Here is a 21,308-nt window from a genome sequence, read left to right as displayed (position 1 = left end):
AGAGCAGGCAGCACGTTCGTTATGTTAATGTCCTTCGAGTGTTTAAAGCAACCTTCTGCATTTTAAGCGGAGGCTCTCAGTAAAAGGTGGCACTTAATAAGAAATGGCAATTACTGAGGCATGCTGCTCTCCAGAAGACTGCAGTATGAATTTTAATTTATTTCTGGCCACGTATCAGCTGGGGCTAATGCAAACATTTCAGTTTAGAAGCAGCAGAAAGTACAGTAACAGCACAAACCAAAATAAGAGATGACACTAATCTGAGTTTCAATTAAGGCCCAGCACCTTTGGATTAAAGGCTTATTTTAATGAAAAGCCTTAATTAAGCATACATGTGTATAAAATCACCTTAATGAGGTATGACAGAAATGGAAAAGAAAGCAACCTCTCTGCTTATTAGCAACTTTGAGAAACTCAGTAAAAGATTCAGGGAAGAAAAAAGAAAAGCAATACAGAAAAACTATGAGAATGCCAGACTGAGTTGAAGGATGATGAACAGTGAAGCTAAAAGAAGTACAGGAGAGAAGCATTTTTTAGTGTTTTTGTTTTAATATTGATGCACAGTTCATGATTTTTCTATAATACAACAGATTTATTTTGCAGCTATTACAGCATTCACACTTCAAAATAAATTTTAGACAGCACAAAAACAAGTTTTGTACTTTATTTGTTTGGTAAAATTCATTACTAAAAATATCTTTAAAAGCATATATTATAAAATCTCCCTTTACGATATTACTGAGTCAGGTTGGGTCTCAGGCAAACTTGCAAGCTCACTTTAAAAACTGTTATTCTATCTTTCTGTCCTCAGAGACAAAGGGTGATTTCATGTAATTATAGCCACTTCAGATGTTTTTTTACATCTTCCCTTGCACTACAGAGGTATTCTCATTTCCAGATTTGAATTTAAAGTAATTACTTATAATTACAGAGAAGAAATGCATCCAGTGGATTAATCACTCCATTTATATTCTGCTCAAAGGATTACTCTTAGGACAACATCACTACTTTCTCTTGGAAAAATGTCACTTCTACAAGAAAATGATAAGAAAATGATTTTTTTTTTTTTAGGTCAGTAGCGCTTGAGAAGGACTTTGAATGCTATTTAAACCCAAAAGATTGTTAAAACGGCACACCTGGATTTAAGGCAGCATCTGTGCCTGTCCTCTGCTTGGGAGATAAAGGATCTGCAAGTGAGAACACCAAGGGAAAGAGCCAGTGAAAGCCTATGCTCATACTATGGGCTAAAAATGCCTTTGCACTTCATCTCTCTGGGCCATAGAGGTGGACACCAGTGGTTATCACAAAGAAGAGCAGTACTTCTGGCTCAGGTTAGGTCCAAATCCTGAAATGTCCCAGCAGGAGATGTGTCCCCTTGAGCCACCACTTCTTGCCAGGACTGAGGACAGGACACCAGGTGACAGGGCTCTTTGGTTTCATCTTTATGGATACAGCTCATCTCTTCTCTTTGTATATGTTATTTTTTTAATAACTCCATAGATTTGCCAAAATTGCAAGTCACACTAAATGGCAATTGCACTCCTTCTCTCAAAGCCACCAGTGCATAACTTCAAATGGGATAGCCTTGTTTTGGTTAACAGGAGAAAATGTGAGTCCTTCTCCTCACCCACCAAGAGAGACAGCCACAACAACCACTCTATCCAACTTCATGGTGTTTTTCAGGCTGGAGCCACTGGTGATTGAAATTATCCTCGTTAGATCGTAGATAAACACCCCGCTGGTGCTAACACAGCACTGATAGCAGAACAGTTGGCTGAAGGCTGTGCATTCCCAGCACTCCAGGTTCTCTGCCCCGCCCAGGCCTTTCGTTGCCAGGCATTTCTGGCAACGTTTCTGTTCCTACAGCCAACTGACTTTTGTAGATCTGTCTGGAGACGATCGATGGAGGATCATCATTTTTACAAGGTATGACTGCACATCTTTGAAAGAAGGCAAAAGGGTGAGAAGAACTGTAGGAGCAGGCAGATAAATCCATTACCTGCATAAAAATAATATATTCCTGTTGCTCCAAAAATAATGCCTCCTATTTATTTCCCTGGAAGATAAAACAAAGAGCAAAATATCACTGTTTGATAGAGCAAATTCTCATCTGCAAAACACTAATTTTTAGCATAGTCAGCACCACTAGCTATGCACTTCTACCAGCAATGAACAAGACCCTGTATGCTACGCTCATGAAAATCTGCATGGCCATCCAGAGTTTGGCTTGTCTTTCACACTGTTGTCACCGTTGAAACCCACCATCCATCTGCCTCACTGTTCTGATGTCCTCTCTTTGGTCTTCATAAACATTCAGCAAGGGTCAGTGAACGTCAATGGGTGCCATTTTTTTCCTCCTGGAGGAATTCAGTGACTCCCCTTTTCTTCGTGCTCATTTCTGTCTCAGATGCCATAGTGTCTGGCTGCCCCTCTGTGCTGCCTGTCACAAAGCAAAAAAAAAACATAACAGAATATTGGCAGGAAGGTTCAGCCTCTGCTGCCGTATCACCAACATCTACCTCTGATGCTCTGGGCCAACAAAATAAAATAGGAGGCATTACTTTCAGAGCATCTCTCATATTTAGTGTTCTGGAAAACCATGTTACCCTTGGGATTGTTTTTAATTGAAATTAAATATGCTTGGGCACGCCAGACTTTTATAGTCCATGATGAGTTTATTGCATACAATAATTATGGACTCCATAATTAAAACTACTATTTTATTCAATATGAACAACAAATCAAAGATATCATTTTACTTTTTGTATGTTAAAACTGGGATGTGTCAGAAGCATCAATCTCACACTTCGTGTCACTGTAATTGTATGTTAGGCTTCAAGTAAGCGAGTTGCGTGTGGATAAAAGCCTTTGACAAGTCAAACACTTTGGCTGAGATTTCTTTTAATTTAGTATCACATATGTCTTTTTAGATCATTTGCAATAATAATTATGGAAACTTTTTTTTTTTCCTTGCTAGGGCCTCGCCTCTGAACGAGAGGGGATAGCAGTTTCTGCAGTTGCTTTGCAGGATCATATAATACACAGTCATCAGCTCCAAGGTCTTTCGTTAGCAGATCCTTTTAAGTCAAGGTCAAGGAACATCAGGAACATTTACAGACTTGTGAACAAAGAGACGGTCAAAGCAGTGGTAGATACTGGGCTACAAAAAAAGAGCACTCACCAGAAGAATAAAGAAGATGAGGAAAAGGAGTATGTTCTTGATCCCAATCCTCCACGGCTAACCTTAGGTAAACTTCTGTGTATTCTCATTTGTGATTTTTTTGTCTTTATTTACAATAGCTAACATGAAGTATCTAGTCTTTTTACTGAATAAGGCAATTCAGTGCTAAACAGTATAAGTTCTTATTTTTAAATTTGTCATTATCTGATCATTTAGGCTGCCATGTGAATGATCATTTAAGCAGTGGAATTGTCATCAGTGGCTTGAATATGGCTTTAGAAATGTATTAAGACTTATTATGACATTATGACAGTCAATGTAAAAAAGAAAAAAAAACAAAAAACCTAGAGCAACTTGAGGAAGAAGAATTCTTCATTAAAGGGCAGGAAGTCTTTTCCACCATTTTAATATGCTTTGCATATTGACTATGGTAACTTTCATTACCTTATATTCGCATCTTAAGCTAGAATACTGTGTTTATTTTGGAGATTGCAGTATGAATAAGATGATTTTTATGTGTTTTTGAAATGGTTTCTTTTATTCCTTATTCAATAAAAAGACACTTGTGCTGTGTTAAATGTATTCTGTTAATATATACCCACCTTTACTCAAAGTTAAAAAGGTTTGTTTTTACTATGGTCCTGGGGCTAAATCCAGGAAGAATTAACACCTGTAGCTAAATACCTTTTTCAAATTTAGAAACAAACATGCAACAAGATAAAAGTCACAGATGTGAGGGCTTGGAATGATGCCTGGTGAGAAAACTCACTTTTAAATAGTATTATAATAACGCAGTTGTACAGCAGTGACAGATAATACTGCTTTAAAAAAAAACACACAGAAATCCATGAAGCGTCTCAGCAGAGCAGGGCTCCAAATGTGCTTCCTAGCAATCAGTTTCCATTCTTTGCTTCCCTTTAAGTGTTTCTACGGTATTCTTGCCTTGATCATCTCTCCTCCATCCTTTTGATTGTCTTCATTAGTCTTTTCTTAGAGTCTTGCAGCTCCACAATTTACAGTTTTAAACGTCATGAATTTCATCATCATTAATAATTGTTTTATTTATTCTTTTTTTTATAAAAACGCCCTGGGGCCTCTCTGAAGATCATGTTGCCTTTGCTGGAGGAGCTGTCACAGTAGTCCAAGCTCTAAAGAGAACCATGTAAATCAACGAGGCTCCATACAAGCACAGGCATCTGCCTTTTGGAATCAGAGTGAGGTTGAGAGGGTAACTTAAGATAATACACAATAAGTGAGTGTAGCAAGCGTTTGGACAAAAGTAGTAAGACAAGGTGATTATTAGTATGTTTGCTTGGTTGTACTTCTAAAGATGGGAGGGTTTTTTTCTTTGGTTCCGTTTGAAGAGGAATTTGAAAGAGGAGAGGATTCCGGGGGCAAAGCCAGCAGAGAGCTACTGGGGTTAAGGCAAATACAAATAATGAGTGATTCTGGAAGCTAAAGGTTGTGGTGAAAAAATGCAGACCAAGTGTGAGCATGTTCTCTGCAACTATAAGGCGAAGTATTTTCTCCTTAAATCCCAGCACTGACTGAGAGATCCCATATGAATGTTTGTGCAACTGATTCCAAAGAATGTGCTGAAAGATTTTAAGAAGTCATTGCCATTGTGTCTGTGTTGGCTTATTAGTATTTTCACCTGTAATCTCTCATTAATGTGTAATGCTTGTGTCAGACTTTCTCTTTTTAAGAACTCTGTGTTTTAAACCTTTAAGTTGTGAAGCAACTTTGAAAATGTGATTTAATGCGTTTTTTCCTTCTTGAGTTTGTAGGCAATCAAACAACCTCCGAGGGTTCGGTCATTAAATTTTTCTCAACGGGGGCTTGCGTCCTAAAAGCTAATTATAAGGGCTTAGAGGTTATTGTATGTAATTACTTTGCTAATGTTCGTTTTAGGATAAATAGCTCAGTTGTGAAGTGAGTGTGTCAGTAAGCAGGTTGGGCTTCTGAACAGTGCATAAGGATGAAAACTCTTGGATCTCTTGAGCTGTGATAAATGTAGGCTTTTGTTACTTATATTTATTCCAAGTGCTGCTTCAAAAATATCTTCACAGAGCCTTTTACATCAATCACATATCACTTCTTCTGTGTCCTGCTGCCAGTTTTCCTTCATCAACTGTGTTGTGTAATAGCTTTCTTTCTAAACACCTGTGTAACCTGTCCCTCACAAATATCCCATCTGGTTTGTATTATTTAGAAGTTAAGTTTTGCCTCCAATTCCTATTTGGCAACTTCAATCATCTTTTTGTGGAAGTTTTTAATAAGCTTTCTTTAATTTTTTTAATTTTTTTTTCACTCCGGGCATGTACAAAGAGCTTCCCCAGTGCCATCCCATTGTCTTCCCTAAAACAGTTTTTGACCACAGTGATTGGAAGAAAATAAAGGGAAGGCATTTTTATTCTGTAATGCTATCTTCCACTGTGACTGGTTTGCAGTGTATCCAGATTCTATCATTGTAAAGACTATCCACATTTGTCTATTGGACCATCCAGATGGGATTCTCTTTTCATACTCATCCACTGATACTCTTAGATGCTATTGTCAAGTGAAACTTGATTTTTTGTTTTTAGTAAATATAAGATATGAAATCAGTTTTGTTGGGTGTCTTTGAAGGAAGTTCTCTGCTATGAGGATGCTTTATACCAAGAGTTTGGTTGGATCTGCTCTGTGGTACAAGTAAAAGAGTTGGCCCTTTCCCACTTATAACTCAGCATCATTGCTTTACATTCTAACTATTTAATATACCTCTTCTTGTCTGATTTTAGCAAATATGATGGATGCCCCCTTATGGACTCATGTTTTAGGTTATTGCACATACCTCACGCATTTCTCCGCTATCTTCATTCAGCCCATAGAGGTTTCCTCTGCTTTTCAAAACAGCATAGGTCTATTCTTGACTGTACCAACTAGCATTTTTCTTTTACTGGTCCTGGTCTATATCCCGTAAGTGGGGGAAATATTGTATTTTCACAAATTCCTTCTCTGAGAAGACAGATTTATCATGGACATTCAGCGTGATACTTCACAGTTATCATCTGAGACTGCCTAGCTGAGCATTCACAATGCCCCTGCAACTGGTGTCCTGTGACCATCTCTTTTGTTTCTTTTTGCTCCTTCTATTTTATCCATCACAGTCTCATGTCATATTTTTACATCAGCACATTTTACATCAGTTTTTTTATTATACCGCTTTATTCATTTTTCTTTGTTTCAAGAATGCAGAAATGTAAAGTTAAATAAACCTTTACGAACATGTTCTAACAGATTCTGTTTGTACTGACACTTTGAAATTGTGTTACTGTGCATTGTTACTTTGCATAGTTAATAATCCCCATCTTAATAGCTGTGAATAGGAATCACATTCATATTACTTGGCAAATAGAAGCTTACATAAAAAAATCCCTATATAAATCTTGCATCTAAAAGAAGTTCTGAAAATTAGTAAACAGCTAGCCATTATTAGGAAGTATGTTGCCAGCCAGTGGTTTGTGAGATGATAAATTTGTATGAAGCATTTGTACACATTATTTTTAAATAAATGTATGATCAATGAACTTCGCAAGGAAAACATCCATTATCTGCATCTGCCAGTGGATTTTATCCGGTGATTTGTTGTTCTTACTGTTTGCAGCTCAGAAATTAGGACTAGTTGAGCCCCCTTCCCTTCCGCTAACTGCTGAAGAATGGGCAAAAATAAAGCAGAGATCCATACAGCATGGAGATTCCATCCAGCCCTGTGCAATATGCAGGGAAGAGTTTGCACTTCAGCCTCAGGTACGTGTGTAACCGTGGACTACACCATTGTATTTAACTAAGATTTTCCAGAGTTACTCCTAAATGTCACTAGCTGGAGGTACAGAAGAAAGAATTGAGAGGTTCAACTTTAAGATGCCATTTAGTATTCAGCAGCTTTTAGTATTAAGTATTTAGTATTAAGCAGTATATTGCAATGTTGGTCAACTCTGATGTACTTTGCAAGTGGGATGGTAGAGAAAGGTTGGTAATGTTTGTTCACTGATGCGATTATGACAGTAGTGGAAAAGGTAATCAGCATTTTTGCTTTTTTTTTTTTTTTTCAAAGCAATTATAGGCTATATTTTGCTCCATTTAAACTCCCATTAGATATGAACTTTGACTCTGTTAATCAAAATTATAAATACACATTAATTCATCAATGTAAGTTATATTTTGCTTTCTCGCAAGTTTTATTACTTTGTAGTTTAATTCAGCAGTTATTTCCACTTGGAAAATGGAAGTGGGTGTGCTCTTAATACTATTCAGTCTCTTAGTTATGTGAGCATTTCTTCAGGTAACATTTTACCTTGGTGTCTTTATTCAATGCCACGCATGTAGCGTGAGCACATCCATCGTGCTTTATTAGATCCTCTCATGTATCATCTTGAAAATGTGAAGCAAAAGGGGTGAGTGACTGATTGAAGAGGAGTGCTGCTCTCACAAACCCTAAGTGGAAGGGTTTTGCTTCCGTCTATGTGAACATTAACTGTAGGTGTACAGTCGTCCAAAGACAGGAGGGGTGGATCTGGCAAAAGACCATTCTACCCTAGAAGTCTAAAGCTGGACAAGAGAGAGCAAAAGACAGCAGTAATTAAGAAGGTTTTAGATTTGGCACAAAAAGGGAAATGCCTCTGGGATTCTTTTTTTGTCCTCGGAATTTCTGTTAGCTTTCCTCCCTCAAGGGAAAAAAAGCCACTGTATCTGAAAGCTTTCCCTTCAGCTGGCCGCTAGCCATTAATCCTTTTGTGTTTGCCTGCTCAATAGTGCAAACTGCTTGTTCTGGTTTCCACTCCTTCCCCAATTTTCCCTTCCTCTAAGAGCCAAGTGCTGTTTTTGTCCAACTCTATCTTTTGTGAGGATGGAGATCATCAGCATTTGGTGGGAACTTAGGTCAGATAAAGGTGAAGTTTTCTTGTAGCCCGCAAACATGCTTTCTCTTTTCTTGTTGTTTTTCATCTTTTTGTGTATTTTGGTGTTTTTTTTTTTTAATGTATGAAATGCTGCATTTGATTTAAATCACTTCTTGAACTTTTATGTTTTTATGGGGAAGGGGGGGGGGGAAATCACCTTTCATTTTAAATACTTGTTCTAGAATGTTTTGCTCTAGTTAAGAGCAGCTGGCATCTCTCACTTTCTGCCACTCCATGTATTGTTAACACCGAATTCACATACTGGTTTAAGCTGTAATTTATTAAGTAATTCCTACAGAAGACTGCTATTATTTTTACCAGAAATAATGCACTAGTCACCAGAAGAAAGTGATGAGCTTTCAGGCAGTCAGGATTTTCCTTGTTGTCAATATTTTTTTACTCTTCAGCTTTTAGAATGGATTAAAGATAGTTTTCTCTGTTTTTTTTTTCTTTGTAAAACAGGTGTTGCTTTCATGTTCCCATGTATTCCATAAAGTGAGTATGTTTTTATTTAACAATCCAGGCATACAGTATGTGTTTTAAGTTACTTAAGTTAGTATCTCAGTGAATTAATGTAAACATCTTGAAAAGGAACTTTAATTCTAGATTCTTAAGATAAGAAGTATAACTTAAAGCTATTGAATGATGAGGTTCTTTATCCCGATGTATTGTCTTTTTAAAACTTTATGGGAAAACATCATTTGTAGCTGAGTTACATACACAAAACAAGAACAGCCTAACACACAAAAAAATCATGAGAATATACATTGATTTACAATATTTTTAGCATTTCCCTTATAAAAATATTCATTTTGTATGGTGTTCATGGCTTGCCGAATAAACATTTTTTACGTTCTGTAATCTAACCACTTTCGTTCTTCCCAGTGATATCAAATACGTAGTAGATAATTGCAATGATTTTTTCAGGCATGTCTGAAAGCCTTTGAAAAATTTACGGGCAAAAAGTCTTGTCCTATGTGCAGGAAAAAGCAGTACCAGACCAGAGTGATACATGACGGGGCCCGCTTGTATAAAATAAAGTGTGCAATCAGGTAAGAGGGGCCATCATGGGCAATATTTACTTCAAAATAATATTCTGAATTAAAACTTTAATGAGAAACTAAACTGAAGAACTGAACAGTCAAATAATGTAAATTTGAGCTTCCTCCTGAGCAATCTTGTTTCTTACAGAATTCAAGCCTCCTGGAGGGGATACGTTGTTAGAAAATGGTATAAAAACTTGAGAAAAACAGTGCCTCCTAAAGACGGCAAACTAAGGAAACAGTTTTTTGAGGAAAAGGTATGTTTCATTTGCTTCTTTGGTCCATTCTTTGATCTGATTCAGCTCCCTTAAGTCTAAACTCTTGAGTGTCAGCTCTGTACCCTTTCATTTATTCCTTGTCACTCGTATCAAGCAAGCAGCATTGGAGACACTCTGTTAGTCTCCTCATCCCACCCTATTTTCGGTGTAAAAGTAGGGAAAATAATTTAGATTCTTAAGGCCTAACTTAATATGTAGTATACTATATGTTGTTCCGTATGTATAGCAAGGCTTTTTGTGAGACCCTGTATTTCTTTTACTCTCTGTGATTAGGCACAGTAATCTGTTTTCTATGAGGGGCCATGGTTTAGTAAGAGAAGAAATTAATTAATCCATAAACAATCATCACTTCTTTGCATTGTCATTGTTTCTTCACATGGCACTGAACTGGGTGGCTCCATTCTGTGGATTTGCTCTTCTCCAGCTTCTGCTCTAACCCAACTCAGGCTGATGGTGGGGGTTCCTTCAGCACTGGAGGTGGATTTGATGGAGGGTGCTTCAACATTTATGTTTGGAAGAAGTGACTAAATACTTCAGTATACTGTGACTGTCCTCAAGTATCATGATAACAGTCAACAGAAACAGATCTTTCTGCATGGATGACTTTGGAAACAAAGTCTGCCTCTTTCCCAACAAGGCTGCCCACTTTTGGTGGGCTCAGAATACCATCCTTAGTTACATACCTTGTCTCAGTAAAGGGAAGCTGAAGAACATTTCTAAATATGCTGAAAGTTCCAGCTGAGCATCACTTGTTAAAATTTCAGCTGAGTACAGATGTGTACAGTAGATGTCATTGAACTACCCACAGAGTGTTAGCTTATAGAGCCCCTATCTGAGAGAACTTGTTTTTAGGGGTAAACAAACTGATAAAACTGCTTACATTTCATCAGATGATTGTAAACCATAGGATAATCTTTAACATAGATTTCATGTATCATTCACAGCATTGGGAAATCATTCTCATACATGGTATTTCAGGATTTGTAGGGAACAAAATGGGTGCTACTTTTTCACTTAAGAATAAATGTATAAAGTTGTCACACATGGATTCATAGAATCATAGAATCACAGAATGGCCTGGGTTGAGAAGGACCACAATGCTCATCCATTTTCAACCCCCTGCTATGTGCAGGGTCGCCAACCACCAGACCAGGCTGCCCAGAGCCACATCCAGCCTGGCCTTGAATGCCTGCAGGGATGGGGCATCCACAACATCCATTTAAACCTGGATTAGCTAGGTTTAAATGAATTTGGTGCCAATTATGATTAAAGGATATATGACAGATGACAGATGAGTTTTCCTGGAGTTAACTCTTACACATTTAAGTGCTGGTCAAAGAAAACACTGAAGAAATTTTTCACGAGAATCCATCCATTTCCAGATGCTAAAAAGCTTTTCTAAAATAAATTTTGCCTCAAAAAAATTGTGGTGCTTTTAAAATGTCACTTCCTAAATGTTACCATAATCAAACAGCACCTCAAGTGGAAAAAAAAAGTCAATTTTTTAATAATCCTGCCTCTTCTGGAAGAATCACAAAGGTTAAATGCCAAGTTTCCCACTCTTAGATAAATATCACAAAATAAAAAATGAAGTCTGAAATATTAGCACTTATTTTAGTGTGATATTACTTATTACACCTATGATTAAAATTTCTAATATCTCAGATCAAAGGAGATACAAAAGGTCAGAAACCAAAGCGTGCTACTTTTTAGCACTACTGCACACAGAAACAGGGCGTTGCTTCAGCATATGAGGTAGCAAATTTCTTTGATCCTATCCATAAATGTCACTTGTGCACGTCATTTAATTGAGGCATAGCCTTTTATTGGTGCAATTAAATCTTTTCAAACGCATTACATTATCTCCAGCTTTGCTAAATGTGTTGACTGTTGTTTAGGAAGCTGGGTAAGTCACTGTGAGATGGGGTGGCTGACTTTAGGTTCACTCTCCCCCTCTATGTGATTTCTCCCAACGATTTTAATTTAAATCTCCCCAAACAGTATAATGGTCCTAAAATTTGTTTAGTCGTTTGACTTCCTTTATCACATGGAGATGGTAAACATTCTGTTGCTAACTTGAAGTGGCTCCAAGCAGCCAAACGAGGAGGATATTAAACCAGTAAAAGCTTATCAACTGATTCATTGATATGCTGTAAATTCCAGCCTTTTCATTTTACTTTTGAGGGTTGCCATAAGTCAACACATTAGTAAGCAATTTGCTGACACTGGATCACTTTAAAAGGCTTCCCTGTGGACAAAGTTCATGCCGGTGCTTTGTTTCACCGTTTTGTTTTATCATAGCCTTGTGCTGCCCTGCGGATGACTGAAGCAAAACTGAAAAGTTTTGCATACCAACAGAGTATTTCAAATCCTCTGCTTATGTTTTGCTATTCATGTTTTAAGAAGTTACAGACGAAGTAGAGGTATGGCATTTTCAGAAATAAATTCAGTTAGTTTCAGATCTGGAAAAAGAAATGACTGGCTGTTACACAGCAGGATTTAATATTTAAATCCTAGAACATATTAACATAAGGTTAACAAATGATATGAAGTGCTCATTACTTTGTTTTTATTTTGATAGTACAGATTTTCCAGTTAACATAAATTTGGGGTTACATTTTAGTTAAAATTTCTTCCTTCTCAACCCTAGGCTTAATTTGCTGATCGATGGGATATGGGTTGGGTCAGGCCATGCTGCAGGAAATACAGGAGCAGCTCAAAGCAGATAGTGTCTTAGCAGCAGGGAACGTAATAGAATGCAGTCCTCTTAGGCAGGAAAAGAATTTTCCTCTCTCTTCTTTACAGTGTCTGTGCAAAGGAGCTCATGAGGGGACTCTCAGGATCACTTAGTGAAATGGCGTAGAGAGGCACAAGTGCATGCTAAGGGCAGAAGTGGAGCTTCTCCCTGCTGAGGGAAAAGGAACAAACAGCACAGCACAGGAAGAAAGGGGACACGACTCACTTTAATGCAGCTCCAGCCGCTTTCTCTGCCTCCTGCTTTCAGCTCTCGTTGGTTAATTTCACTCAGCAGTCGATCTAATCATCCCACAGTGCACAGAGACAGGCTGTGTCCTGGAACTGACTGCATGCTGATTGCGCTGCTCTCAGATTCACAGAAATAGACACTGGATCAGGGATGAGTCAAAATGTAGCTGTTTTTCCCCAAGTTTTGGGTCCTGAGAGGCTCACAGAGAAAGTTAAAGCATCTTCGCGGCTGCTTGAGCTTTCAGTTACATTGCCCTGGCTTTGCTTTCTTACAAAACAGTTCAGGTCTGTTTGTGTTTGATGCTGACATAAATGAAGATCGAGCATAAATCAGGATATAAAGTATTTTCATCTCGATCAACTTTGACTCGATGCAGACCAGAAACTGGGAATTATGTAAGGTTTAGGTGTAATCTTAGGCCAGGTTGGATGGGGCCCTGGGTAGCCTGTGCTAGTATTAGATATGGAGGTTGGCGGGGGAGGGAGGTTGGAGTTTGGTGATCCCTTCCAACCCAAGTCATTCTATGATTCTATGATCTTATCCTATACCTTCTGAAGTCTGGTTTTAAAAAGAAGTCAGAGCAGTTAATGTTACCGTGTGGAGCAGGTCCGGTTTTAGAACTTAGGTGACAACAGTTCAGATTAACCAGTGACATTCCTAGTAATTTTCACTGAATATAGATTTACAACAAACTATTAAAGATATACCAATATGCTGCACTTTAATCAGCTTGTTTTGTGTCTCAGTTATCATTTGGGATTGTTCGGAAACCCCATAGTGTAAATACTGGAGGAGTGCAGTGGGATTTTTGTTTGTTTCCTCCTGCACATATACCACTAAAAATCACTGTTTGCATGAGATAGAATTGGAATTTTTTTCTTTCTTGTCAGTGAGCAATCATAGAGGGAGCACAAGAACATCCATCCAATCTTTGCCAGATGTAAAACCTGTACTACAAAGTACAGGAAGTTCTGTACTTTGCTGCTTTTCAAATCATGTTGTGATTTAAATACACTCCTCAGGATTTTGTTTTTAGCTAGCTACACCAAGTTAGCACATCAGCATTACTTTGCACTAGTAACTAAAGCTGATTGGTGCTAACATGCAGATACATCCTTTCAACATACTGTTGCGCCTGAGATCATTTTTGAACACAATAAGACATAATAGGTCTCAGTTATCAGTGGATCAAACTATTAAAAAAAGAATAAAACATCATCAAGAACCAACTGACTTCTCTCGTGTTATGGATTTCAGTATTTCTTGTCTGCCCTTTTCTAATGTTTGTCTTCTTCAAGTCTCTACTGAGGAACTACAGCATTCAGTGGAAAGCATTCTCATACTTGCACATTACATGAACGTGTACATACATATTTTTTTTAGAAAACACCAACTGCTACTGTGAGATTTTTTGTAGTTTTAGAAGAAAATGGGAAACGGAAAGTTTGAAAACGAAATGCTAAGCAAGCTTTTCAGATACTTCTGTGGTTGCTCGATTTGCGTTGGCAGTTTGTTGGTTGGGTTTTTTTTGTTGTTTGGATTTTTCTCTTTTGTTATTATTTGTGTAGCCATTGGATTTGGCTTCTTGCTTCTATCAGATCTAAAAGAGTTCACTTTGAATATTCCACCATAAGCTATGAAAGGTCACTTTCAGCAGTTATAAGGAGAGCACATGTCTTGGTGTGAAAAACTGCCCAAAACTGAAGTGAAACAGTAAGAAGGTATTCAGGTACTGACCTAACAACAGCTGCTATTTTCCCACCCCTCACTTCCCATCCCCTCCTCCCTGAAAAACGGCTGTTTTCCAATTAAGTTTTCAATCTAACAGCAATCCATTTTCTTTTCAGGTTCAACAGATTAGCAGTCGGCTCCTGAGTTCTTATGACATAAACCTGGATGATTTTCTTTACAAGATAGATTCTTCTATAGCTGCATGTCGGGATGCATTTCAGCAGCTGGAAGGAAAAGAAATACTCCTCAGTGAAAATGACTGGGAGAAGATCCAGATGCAGGTTGGCTGGCTTTTTTTCTTTGTTTAAGAACTCCAAACTTACCAGCTTTTACACTCTTTAAAGGCATGGCAGTCTTCAGCACAACTGAGATTTTTGGGGAGGACAGGGGAGTTCAGTTTTTTAATATAACCTATTCTAAATCAGGAACATTTAACAAGCTTTTGTACTTCAGAAGTCTCGTTTTACTTCAGCAGCATCTCTCCTCTTTTCAATCAAAGAGCCCAAGGAGACTGAAGACACTATTGAGAGTGAAAATGCTGTTCATTTGTCAAAATACACCAGTCATAAAGTTTGAATGCTTTAATTAGTAATTTTATTGATACATTTACATCGCTTCACTACTGTAGAGGTTTATCTGTCGTTGTCTTTACTTAGGCATTTCGGCAGGAGATAGCTGACTGTCCTATCTGTATCACGCCACTCAGCCCTCCTGCTCACCCTGCCTGTGTTTTTTCTGGTACCAGCAATCCGTTCTCCCGACAGACCGTTCTGCTTTCTTGTTCACATTTGTTTCACCATTCCTGTCTTGAAGCGTTTGAAGAGTTTTCCTTGGGAGTGCAACCTATTTGCCCTTTGTGCCGCTCATATTATCAAAAGAAGGTCCTCAAGTGTTGACACCCACAGCTCAGTGAAGTACCTCCCAGCAGAGCACGGCTGACAAAGCACGTGCATGTTTCTAACTTGGGAACCTCTTAAGATCCAGATCTTTTAAGTAATTTTTTTTTAAATGTACAATGGCATTCACCTTGTCTTTGGAGAAATAAAAGTTGAGTGCTGTTGCTCTACTTTAACAGTCAGTTTCACCTTTCTCGACGTTTTTTGTCTCCATCCCTCTGGCACTTTCAACTTCCCTCATTTTCATCTCTCTCCCCCAGCGATGAGGCACAGTGCATTTAGGCACTGTGTTCCTTCAGCAGAACCCCCATTATCCTTTACCATTGTGGTTTTATGCCTGATACATGGTAGCACAGGCTCCTATTCACAAGAAAATCAGTACGGTCACTGGGGTCACTGCAAGAAACACATTTTCCTTCAGCCAAGCTTGCCAACCAGAACCCCGGCTCCTGCTTCTGCTTGAACAACTGTGACCAATCCCAGTTCGCTGTTTGCAAATAAGAAATGACCCTCAAAGACCAAGGATCACTTCAGAATTTCTTAGAACTAAGGAACCAGTAAGTACTCATCTATTTTAGCAGGAATAAAAATATGGTTATGAATTTTCAGCTGTACGTTGCTGAAACCAATTCAGGTCACCACGTGTAACTTACAAGTCTAAGCACAAAGACCATTCCACAGAAGCGAATCATAAAAGTAACAAGAAAGATCATTTTGCACAAAAAGGCAATGGCTGATTAACTATTCAAATGGAGAGCTTTCAAATAACGCTGACAAGATCAGATTGTGTCAAGCATCAAGTGAGGCAGACATCACATGCAGTTAAAGACTTGAGCTAGAATAGATCAATATCCTGCTAGGAGTTCCTTAGGTAAGAGGTTTCTACAGAGGACAGCATCAAACTGCTGAGAGAACTAGGGAAGTCACTTGTTAAATAGAAGACAAAGGGAAATACAGTCTTTGAGCCTTGGAAATGCTCACGCAAGCAGAAGAGTTGTCTTGCTTACTGTGGACACCTGAGAACAAAATTAAAGCTTTGCAAGGCTTTGCAAAGCTTGCAAACGTTGCAAGGACCTCTTACACTTGGCATTTAGGGAATCTTGGACAATTAAACAACAATATATTGTCAGAAGTCACAGATATTCCTGGTATTGAACCTGCATCTTAGGGACTAACATAAGTATTTTTGATCCTGTGCAGTTGAATGGCTCAGGTGTCTGCAGGTCCTTTCCAAATGTACAATTCTTGGACTTCTTTTAAAGAAAACACTGAAGTCTCCAGTGAGAGTTTCAAAGAGTTTAAGAACCGTCACATTATTAAAGAAATTAAGAATTGCACTTCAGTCGTACTGTTAACATCACACAATCTGGATACTTTTCCATGAACGATCCTCACTTCCTTGGAGTGCTGGAATTCATCACATCCTTGTTTTAAGAGCAGGGCTGTCATTCCTCTGAGCGTACACGATATGTGGTATGTGATGGAGATTCATGTAATTTTTTGTAAGAGAATCCCCAAAATACATTAAATGCAGGAGGGATGGAAGGGAATGCAGCTATTCACACCAACGACTCACAGAACCATTCAGAATGCTTGGGATGCCACAGATCTTTCTCATGGCTTTAAATAATAGAATCAAAACCCCATTATGAATCACACTTTATTGAAAACACAGTAAAAAAAAAAAAAAAAAAAAAAAAAAAAAGCTTCTTCCTACAAAACACTGGAGGTAACATTTCAAACAATGGGGAAAAAACTACAACCATGGCTTTTCACACAAAAAAAAGTCAACCTGACCAAGGCAGCAAGAATTATTTTCATCAAGTTTTGTAACACAGCAAAGTAACCACAACTGAGAACACTGCAAAACATATTTCTGGTTGACCTAAGATACTCTAAGAAGGGTTTGGTGGGGAGAAGGTATTCATACAGAATATCGTTCTGTTTGCATTAGCAAGGAGAGTGTTATTTTTCAGCAGTTTTACCTTGGTCCAACATACCACCATGTGAGAAAAGCTGTTGCTTAAGACTACAGACTCAACAAAGCTTTAAGCACAAACTGAACCAACAAAGTACAACTAAATCCATTCAACATCACTCAGGTTTGCATACAGTTAAGATTGTGCAATTTTTTTCCATTTAGAAAAACGAAGACCAATCTAAATGAGTAACACTACAGTGAAAAAACTGGAAGTGCCTGAGGAGAAGTACCTGCTGCCATTCTTACAGTGACAGCAGTAGCAACATCAACACGAACACTCATTCAGTGCTGTAACTCTTATGGACACACCAGCAGAGGCCACCTGAAGGTGGCCAGGTGTGATGGATGGCCAGCAGCACCGTGGTGCTCTCGTCTCCTCAGTGGGGATTTTAGAGACAGTGCATTTCAAAGTAATGCACGTTTTTTATCTAGGTAATGTAGGATTTGATTCTCAGCCCAAGGAAGTAAAGGACACCTACCCTCCTTTTGTGTACATGTACTTTTTATGCACGTTAAGATTTCAGATTCTTGACCCAAATGCATCCATTTTCTGTCCGCTTATTTTAAAGCAACAGGACTCAGTCCAAATTAGACAAAAGTACTTTGAAGTCCACATCTAAAAAAAAAAAATAAAAAAATGAAGAGGCTCCAATTTGTTCTGTAAAACAATATGAAGTCAGGGTGGAAACAGCCACAATGATTTTGTGAAACCAAGTGTTTTGGCCCAGGTTGAGAAAACCCATGGCTGGGGGGAAAACATGTCATACATCAGCTCATTTCCTCCTTAGGCATTTAAACACAACCATTACATTCCCAGCACAGGAACTGCCATCACGCTGCATTTCTTCATGGTCATTTCACATGGAGGTCTGCAATGTTCATACGTCAGCTCCTTCATAAGAGCAGCCTTCTGCATGATCTCAGGTACAAGGAAGTTGCTTCTTGCACTGAAAAGCAGGTAGATTGCCTTCACATTACTGGAAGCCAAAAGCATGACTAAATCCATCTCACTCCAAATTCAGATCTCTTGGTAAATTCTTAGAGCGGCTACACTCTAATGACAGGACTGTTTTAATGGAACCCAGTAGCAGAAAACAGATGAAGTGCAAATGAATGAATAAATACTAATATGTTCGTGACTGAAGAACATCATCGCATCTCCAGTGGTGCTCATAAATGGACTTGAAAAGATGTCAATAACCAATAATTAAGGCCAAGTGTAGCACAGTTTCATCAGCCCTTGAACGTCATCAACTGAATTTAAAATAAGGATTTTTTCTGATGTTCAATTCTAAAGATCAACTAGGAGAAGGATGGAAGAGAAAGAACACGGTCAGCATAGAGGTGAGCTACAGCCTTCTCCCCCACTTTTCTGCTCCAGTTTCCTAAAATTGTTGTGCACAGTGGGGATTCTGTAACATTCAGTCCTAATTTCACACAAGATGCAAACTCCTTCCCATGGTTTTGACTACAGACTCTGAGAACATCAATCACAAGTGATCCAAAAGTACAGCAACTAGAACTGTGTAGCAGATGGACAACCCATGGGCCAAGCTCCTCGTTCCTCAAAGAAAGGAGGAGCATCACAGGTTCTTCGGGCAGTGCTAGAGACTTCATCTGAACGAAGGGCACTGGGCAAGGCAGGAAGAGGTGGCAGAGGTTACTGCCAGCTGCAGACATCACCTGCACACTAGGTTGGTCTGGAATCCACATCAAAGCAGCTGTCAGCTTCGATTGCTCTCTTGATGAGATCAAAAGTAGAATTTTTTTAACATTCAAATGCTAATAATGCAACTAGAACAGACTGCTAGTTAACCAACAGCAGTACATTTAAGAGCACAAGATACTAGGTCCTGAAAGATACAGGTGAGAAGAGTCAGGTATATTTGCATCCTTAGACAACCTTTAACGTTATTTCAAGTCAGCACTAAAATGAAAAAATACCAACAGGAAGGGCATGGGGACCTTACAGCCTTAGTTGAAGCATTTAAAGGTTCACAGATCATACAGACTTTCTGATCAAACAAAACAAAATTTATTTCTTCTTAAAGAGGTTATAAAATTGGCTGTAATGAGTTGTCCCCACTGAAATGACTTTACCTACATAAAGAATTAATTTAAAAATCAGAGTATGCATAAAATAGTAGGATCTAGCTGCACTCCTGCACTTGGCATTCCCAGTTATACACACTGCTTAAATACAGAACAGATAATGCTCAACTACTGTGCACTGCCTGAGCCCACCAACTTTCTGAAAGAGGAGGAAAAGAAGGAAGAAAGTAGGCCAACCTTAACAAATTCATAGAAAGTTGGATGGATGGGATTGCTCTTTGCTTTTTACCTTCTTCCTGTACATTAGAGGGTAAATTTGTTGCAAAAAGGGCCAGCTTGTCCTTCCTATGCAGCAGTGACCCAGATGAGCTGCTGTAGACATGGGTGAGGAACAGGAGGGACTGCTGCAGCCCTCTCACAGCTGCTGCCCCTGGTGGCACACACGTCAGTCACATGGAGGAGAACACGTCCAACTGCAGCACTGTGTGCATCCGTCCCACTCAGCACAGGGCTGCACGAGGTCCTGCCCACACACGCAGCTGCCCCCCGTGTGTCACCCAAGGTGGTACTTTGGAACCAGACAAGGAGAGCAACTTGTCAAATCCTTTAATTTCTATGACACCATGAAGCAGTCAACAGGGGAAAAGACAGTGGAGGAGCAGGGCCGAAGATGAACATCACATTACAAACAGTAAACAAAGCTTCCTACAAAGGCAAAAAACTGTCACTGTATAGTAACCAATACTGCTATTTATCATTTTAAGGTGTTAAATATTGACAGTGTGCTTTACACTTAGAAGAAATCCCACGATATTACAGCTCTGCCACTGCACTTAATATTGTGCTACCAACACAGAATAAAGCCAAGAAATGGCTGATCTAAAACACCTAATTTACATTTACTTTTTTGGTCTTGTGTGGTATCTAGTTGAAGATGGAAGCATTTATGTGCTTTTTGCCTCCTAAGAAGTGAGGCAGATGTTAATGTTACTAAGATGAGTTGTATATACCTTGAAGGTATAGACCACCTGACTCTACATGAGTCAAAATACTAGGAATGCATCATCACATCCATTAATGAATTACCAGTTGTGTGTATTTAAGTGACCATATGCTTCTGTGAAAAGTATACAGTGACCTGTATCTTACACACAGGATATTTGAAAGTACCATTGGATCTGTAAGGAGTTCTGCATAAGCATGTCATTTTCAAGGCCAAACATATCATAATGCAGACAGTGTTACAATATAAACAGTTGGTTTTCAAACAAAACACTGTCACTAACTGCACAGGGTAGTTCTGAATTTCTTATCCACCATGGAAACCACACAGCAATCCTTAAGCATCTGTCATACTGCAATGTAAAATGTTCTCTTACAGGCTTCACCCATCTCTCTGACTACAGAATCCAGAAGGGCTGGGAGCAGGCACGGCTGTAACATTTGCTTTGAAAGAGTTTTCAAGTTTTGCCTGAAGCTTGCAGGCTCATCAGCAGGAGCTGCCTCTGTTCAGCTTAAGTAATTGTCCAACTCGCTTCCAGAAGCCACACGCACCTCAGAAGCCCATCTCTTCCTGCCTTCTTGGATGCTGGGACCAACATCTCCAAAATGTTCTGTCTCTACTGAGAGAAGTGTGAACACCAAGACCTATGTTGGTGCACTCTCAAATCCATTCACTCAAAGACCATATTTATATAAATGCCAAAGCTGCAACAGAAATACTTTAACAAAGCTAACTAGCCTCACTCACAGCTCACCTGCCCCAGTAAGACACTAGGACAACTTTAGTCATACCATCACTTATGTAGACGAGTGGATACATTTCAGATGCTTTTAGCTATAATAACACATAAGGCTGCAAGCTCTGAGAATACCTGAATTATGGCCCTAATAAGAAAACTCCCCGTGTTTAAAATGTAAACATTCTCAAGCAAATTCTAATTATACCTCCCTGTTCTTGGCTGAGGAACTGACTCAGAAAACCTTTCTCACTGAAAGAGCATTAAACAACAGAAAGAGATGCTTGTAAATCTTAGTAAAAAATCAAGCACTTTTACTTTAAGTCCTCCAAGACTCAGTACAACACATCAACAGTCAGTTTAATAACCCTTGAATTTATACTAATCACACAAAAAGTAACTCCAGCATATTTGCTACAGCAGTATTCATATTATGCCCCAGTTCAAGTCAGAAAAGGCAACCTGCAAAAAAACAAGAAAT

At 38.7% G+C, this 21,308-nt stretch overlaps 1 protein-coding gene across 1 annotated transcript; it reads left to right on the top strand.

The window, feature by feature from the left end:
• Positions 1–1,902: 1,902 nt before the first annotated feature.
• On the top strand, positions 1,903–15,055 carry RNF32 (ring finger protein 32; the record flags this gene model as incomplete). The annotated part of the gene is made up of 8 exons (XM_079538228.1): positions 1,903–1,926; positions 2,978–3,248; positions 6,828–6,970; positions 8,584–8,616; positions 9,049–9,173; positions 9,313–9,421; positions 14,276–14,440; positions 14,816–15,055. The coding sequence occupies 8 exons, from the start codon at positions 1,903–1,905 to the stop codon at positions 15,053–15,055; spliced, it is 1,110 nt and encodes a 369-aa protein (XP_079394354.1).
• Positions 15,056–21,308: the final 6,253 nt, after the last annotated feature.

Source organism: Tetrao urogallus, assembly GCF_951394365.1.
Source record: "Tetrao urogallus genome assembly, chromosome: 7".
Lineage (NCBI taxonomy): Eukaryota > Metazoa > Chordata > Aves > Galliformes > Phasianidae > Tetrao > Tetrao urogallus.
Note: the sequence above shows the minus strand (reverse complement) of the source record. Positions and strands in the feature narration are given on the sequence as shown.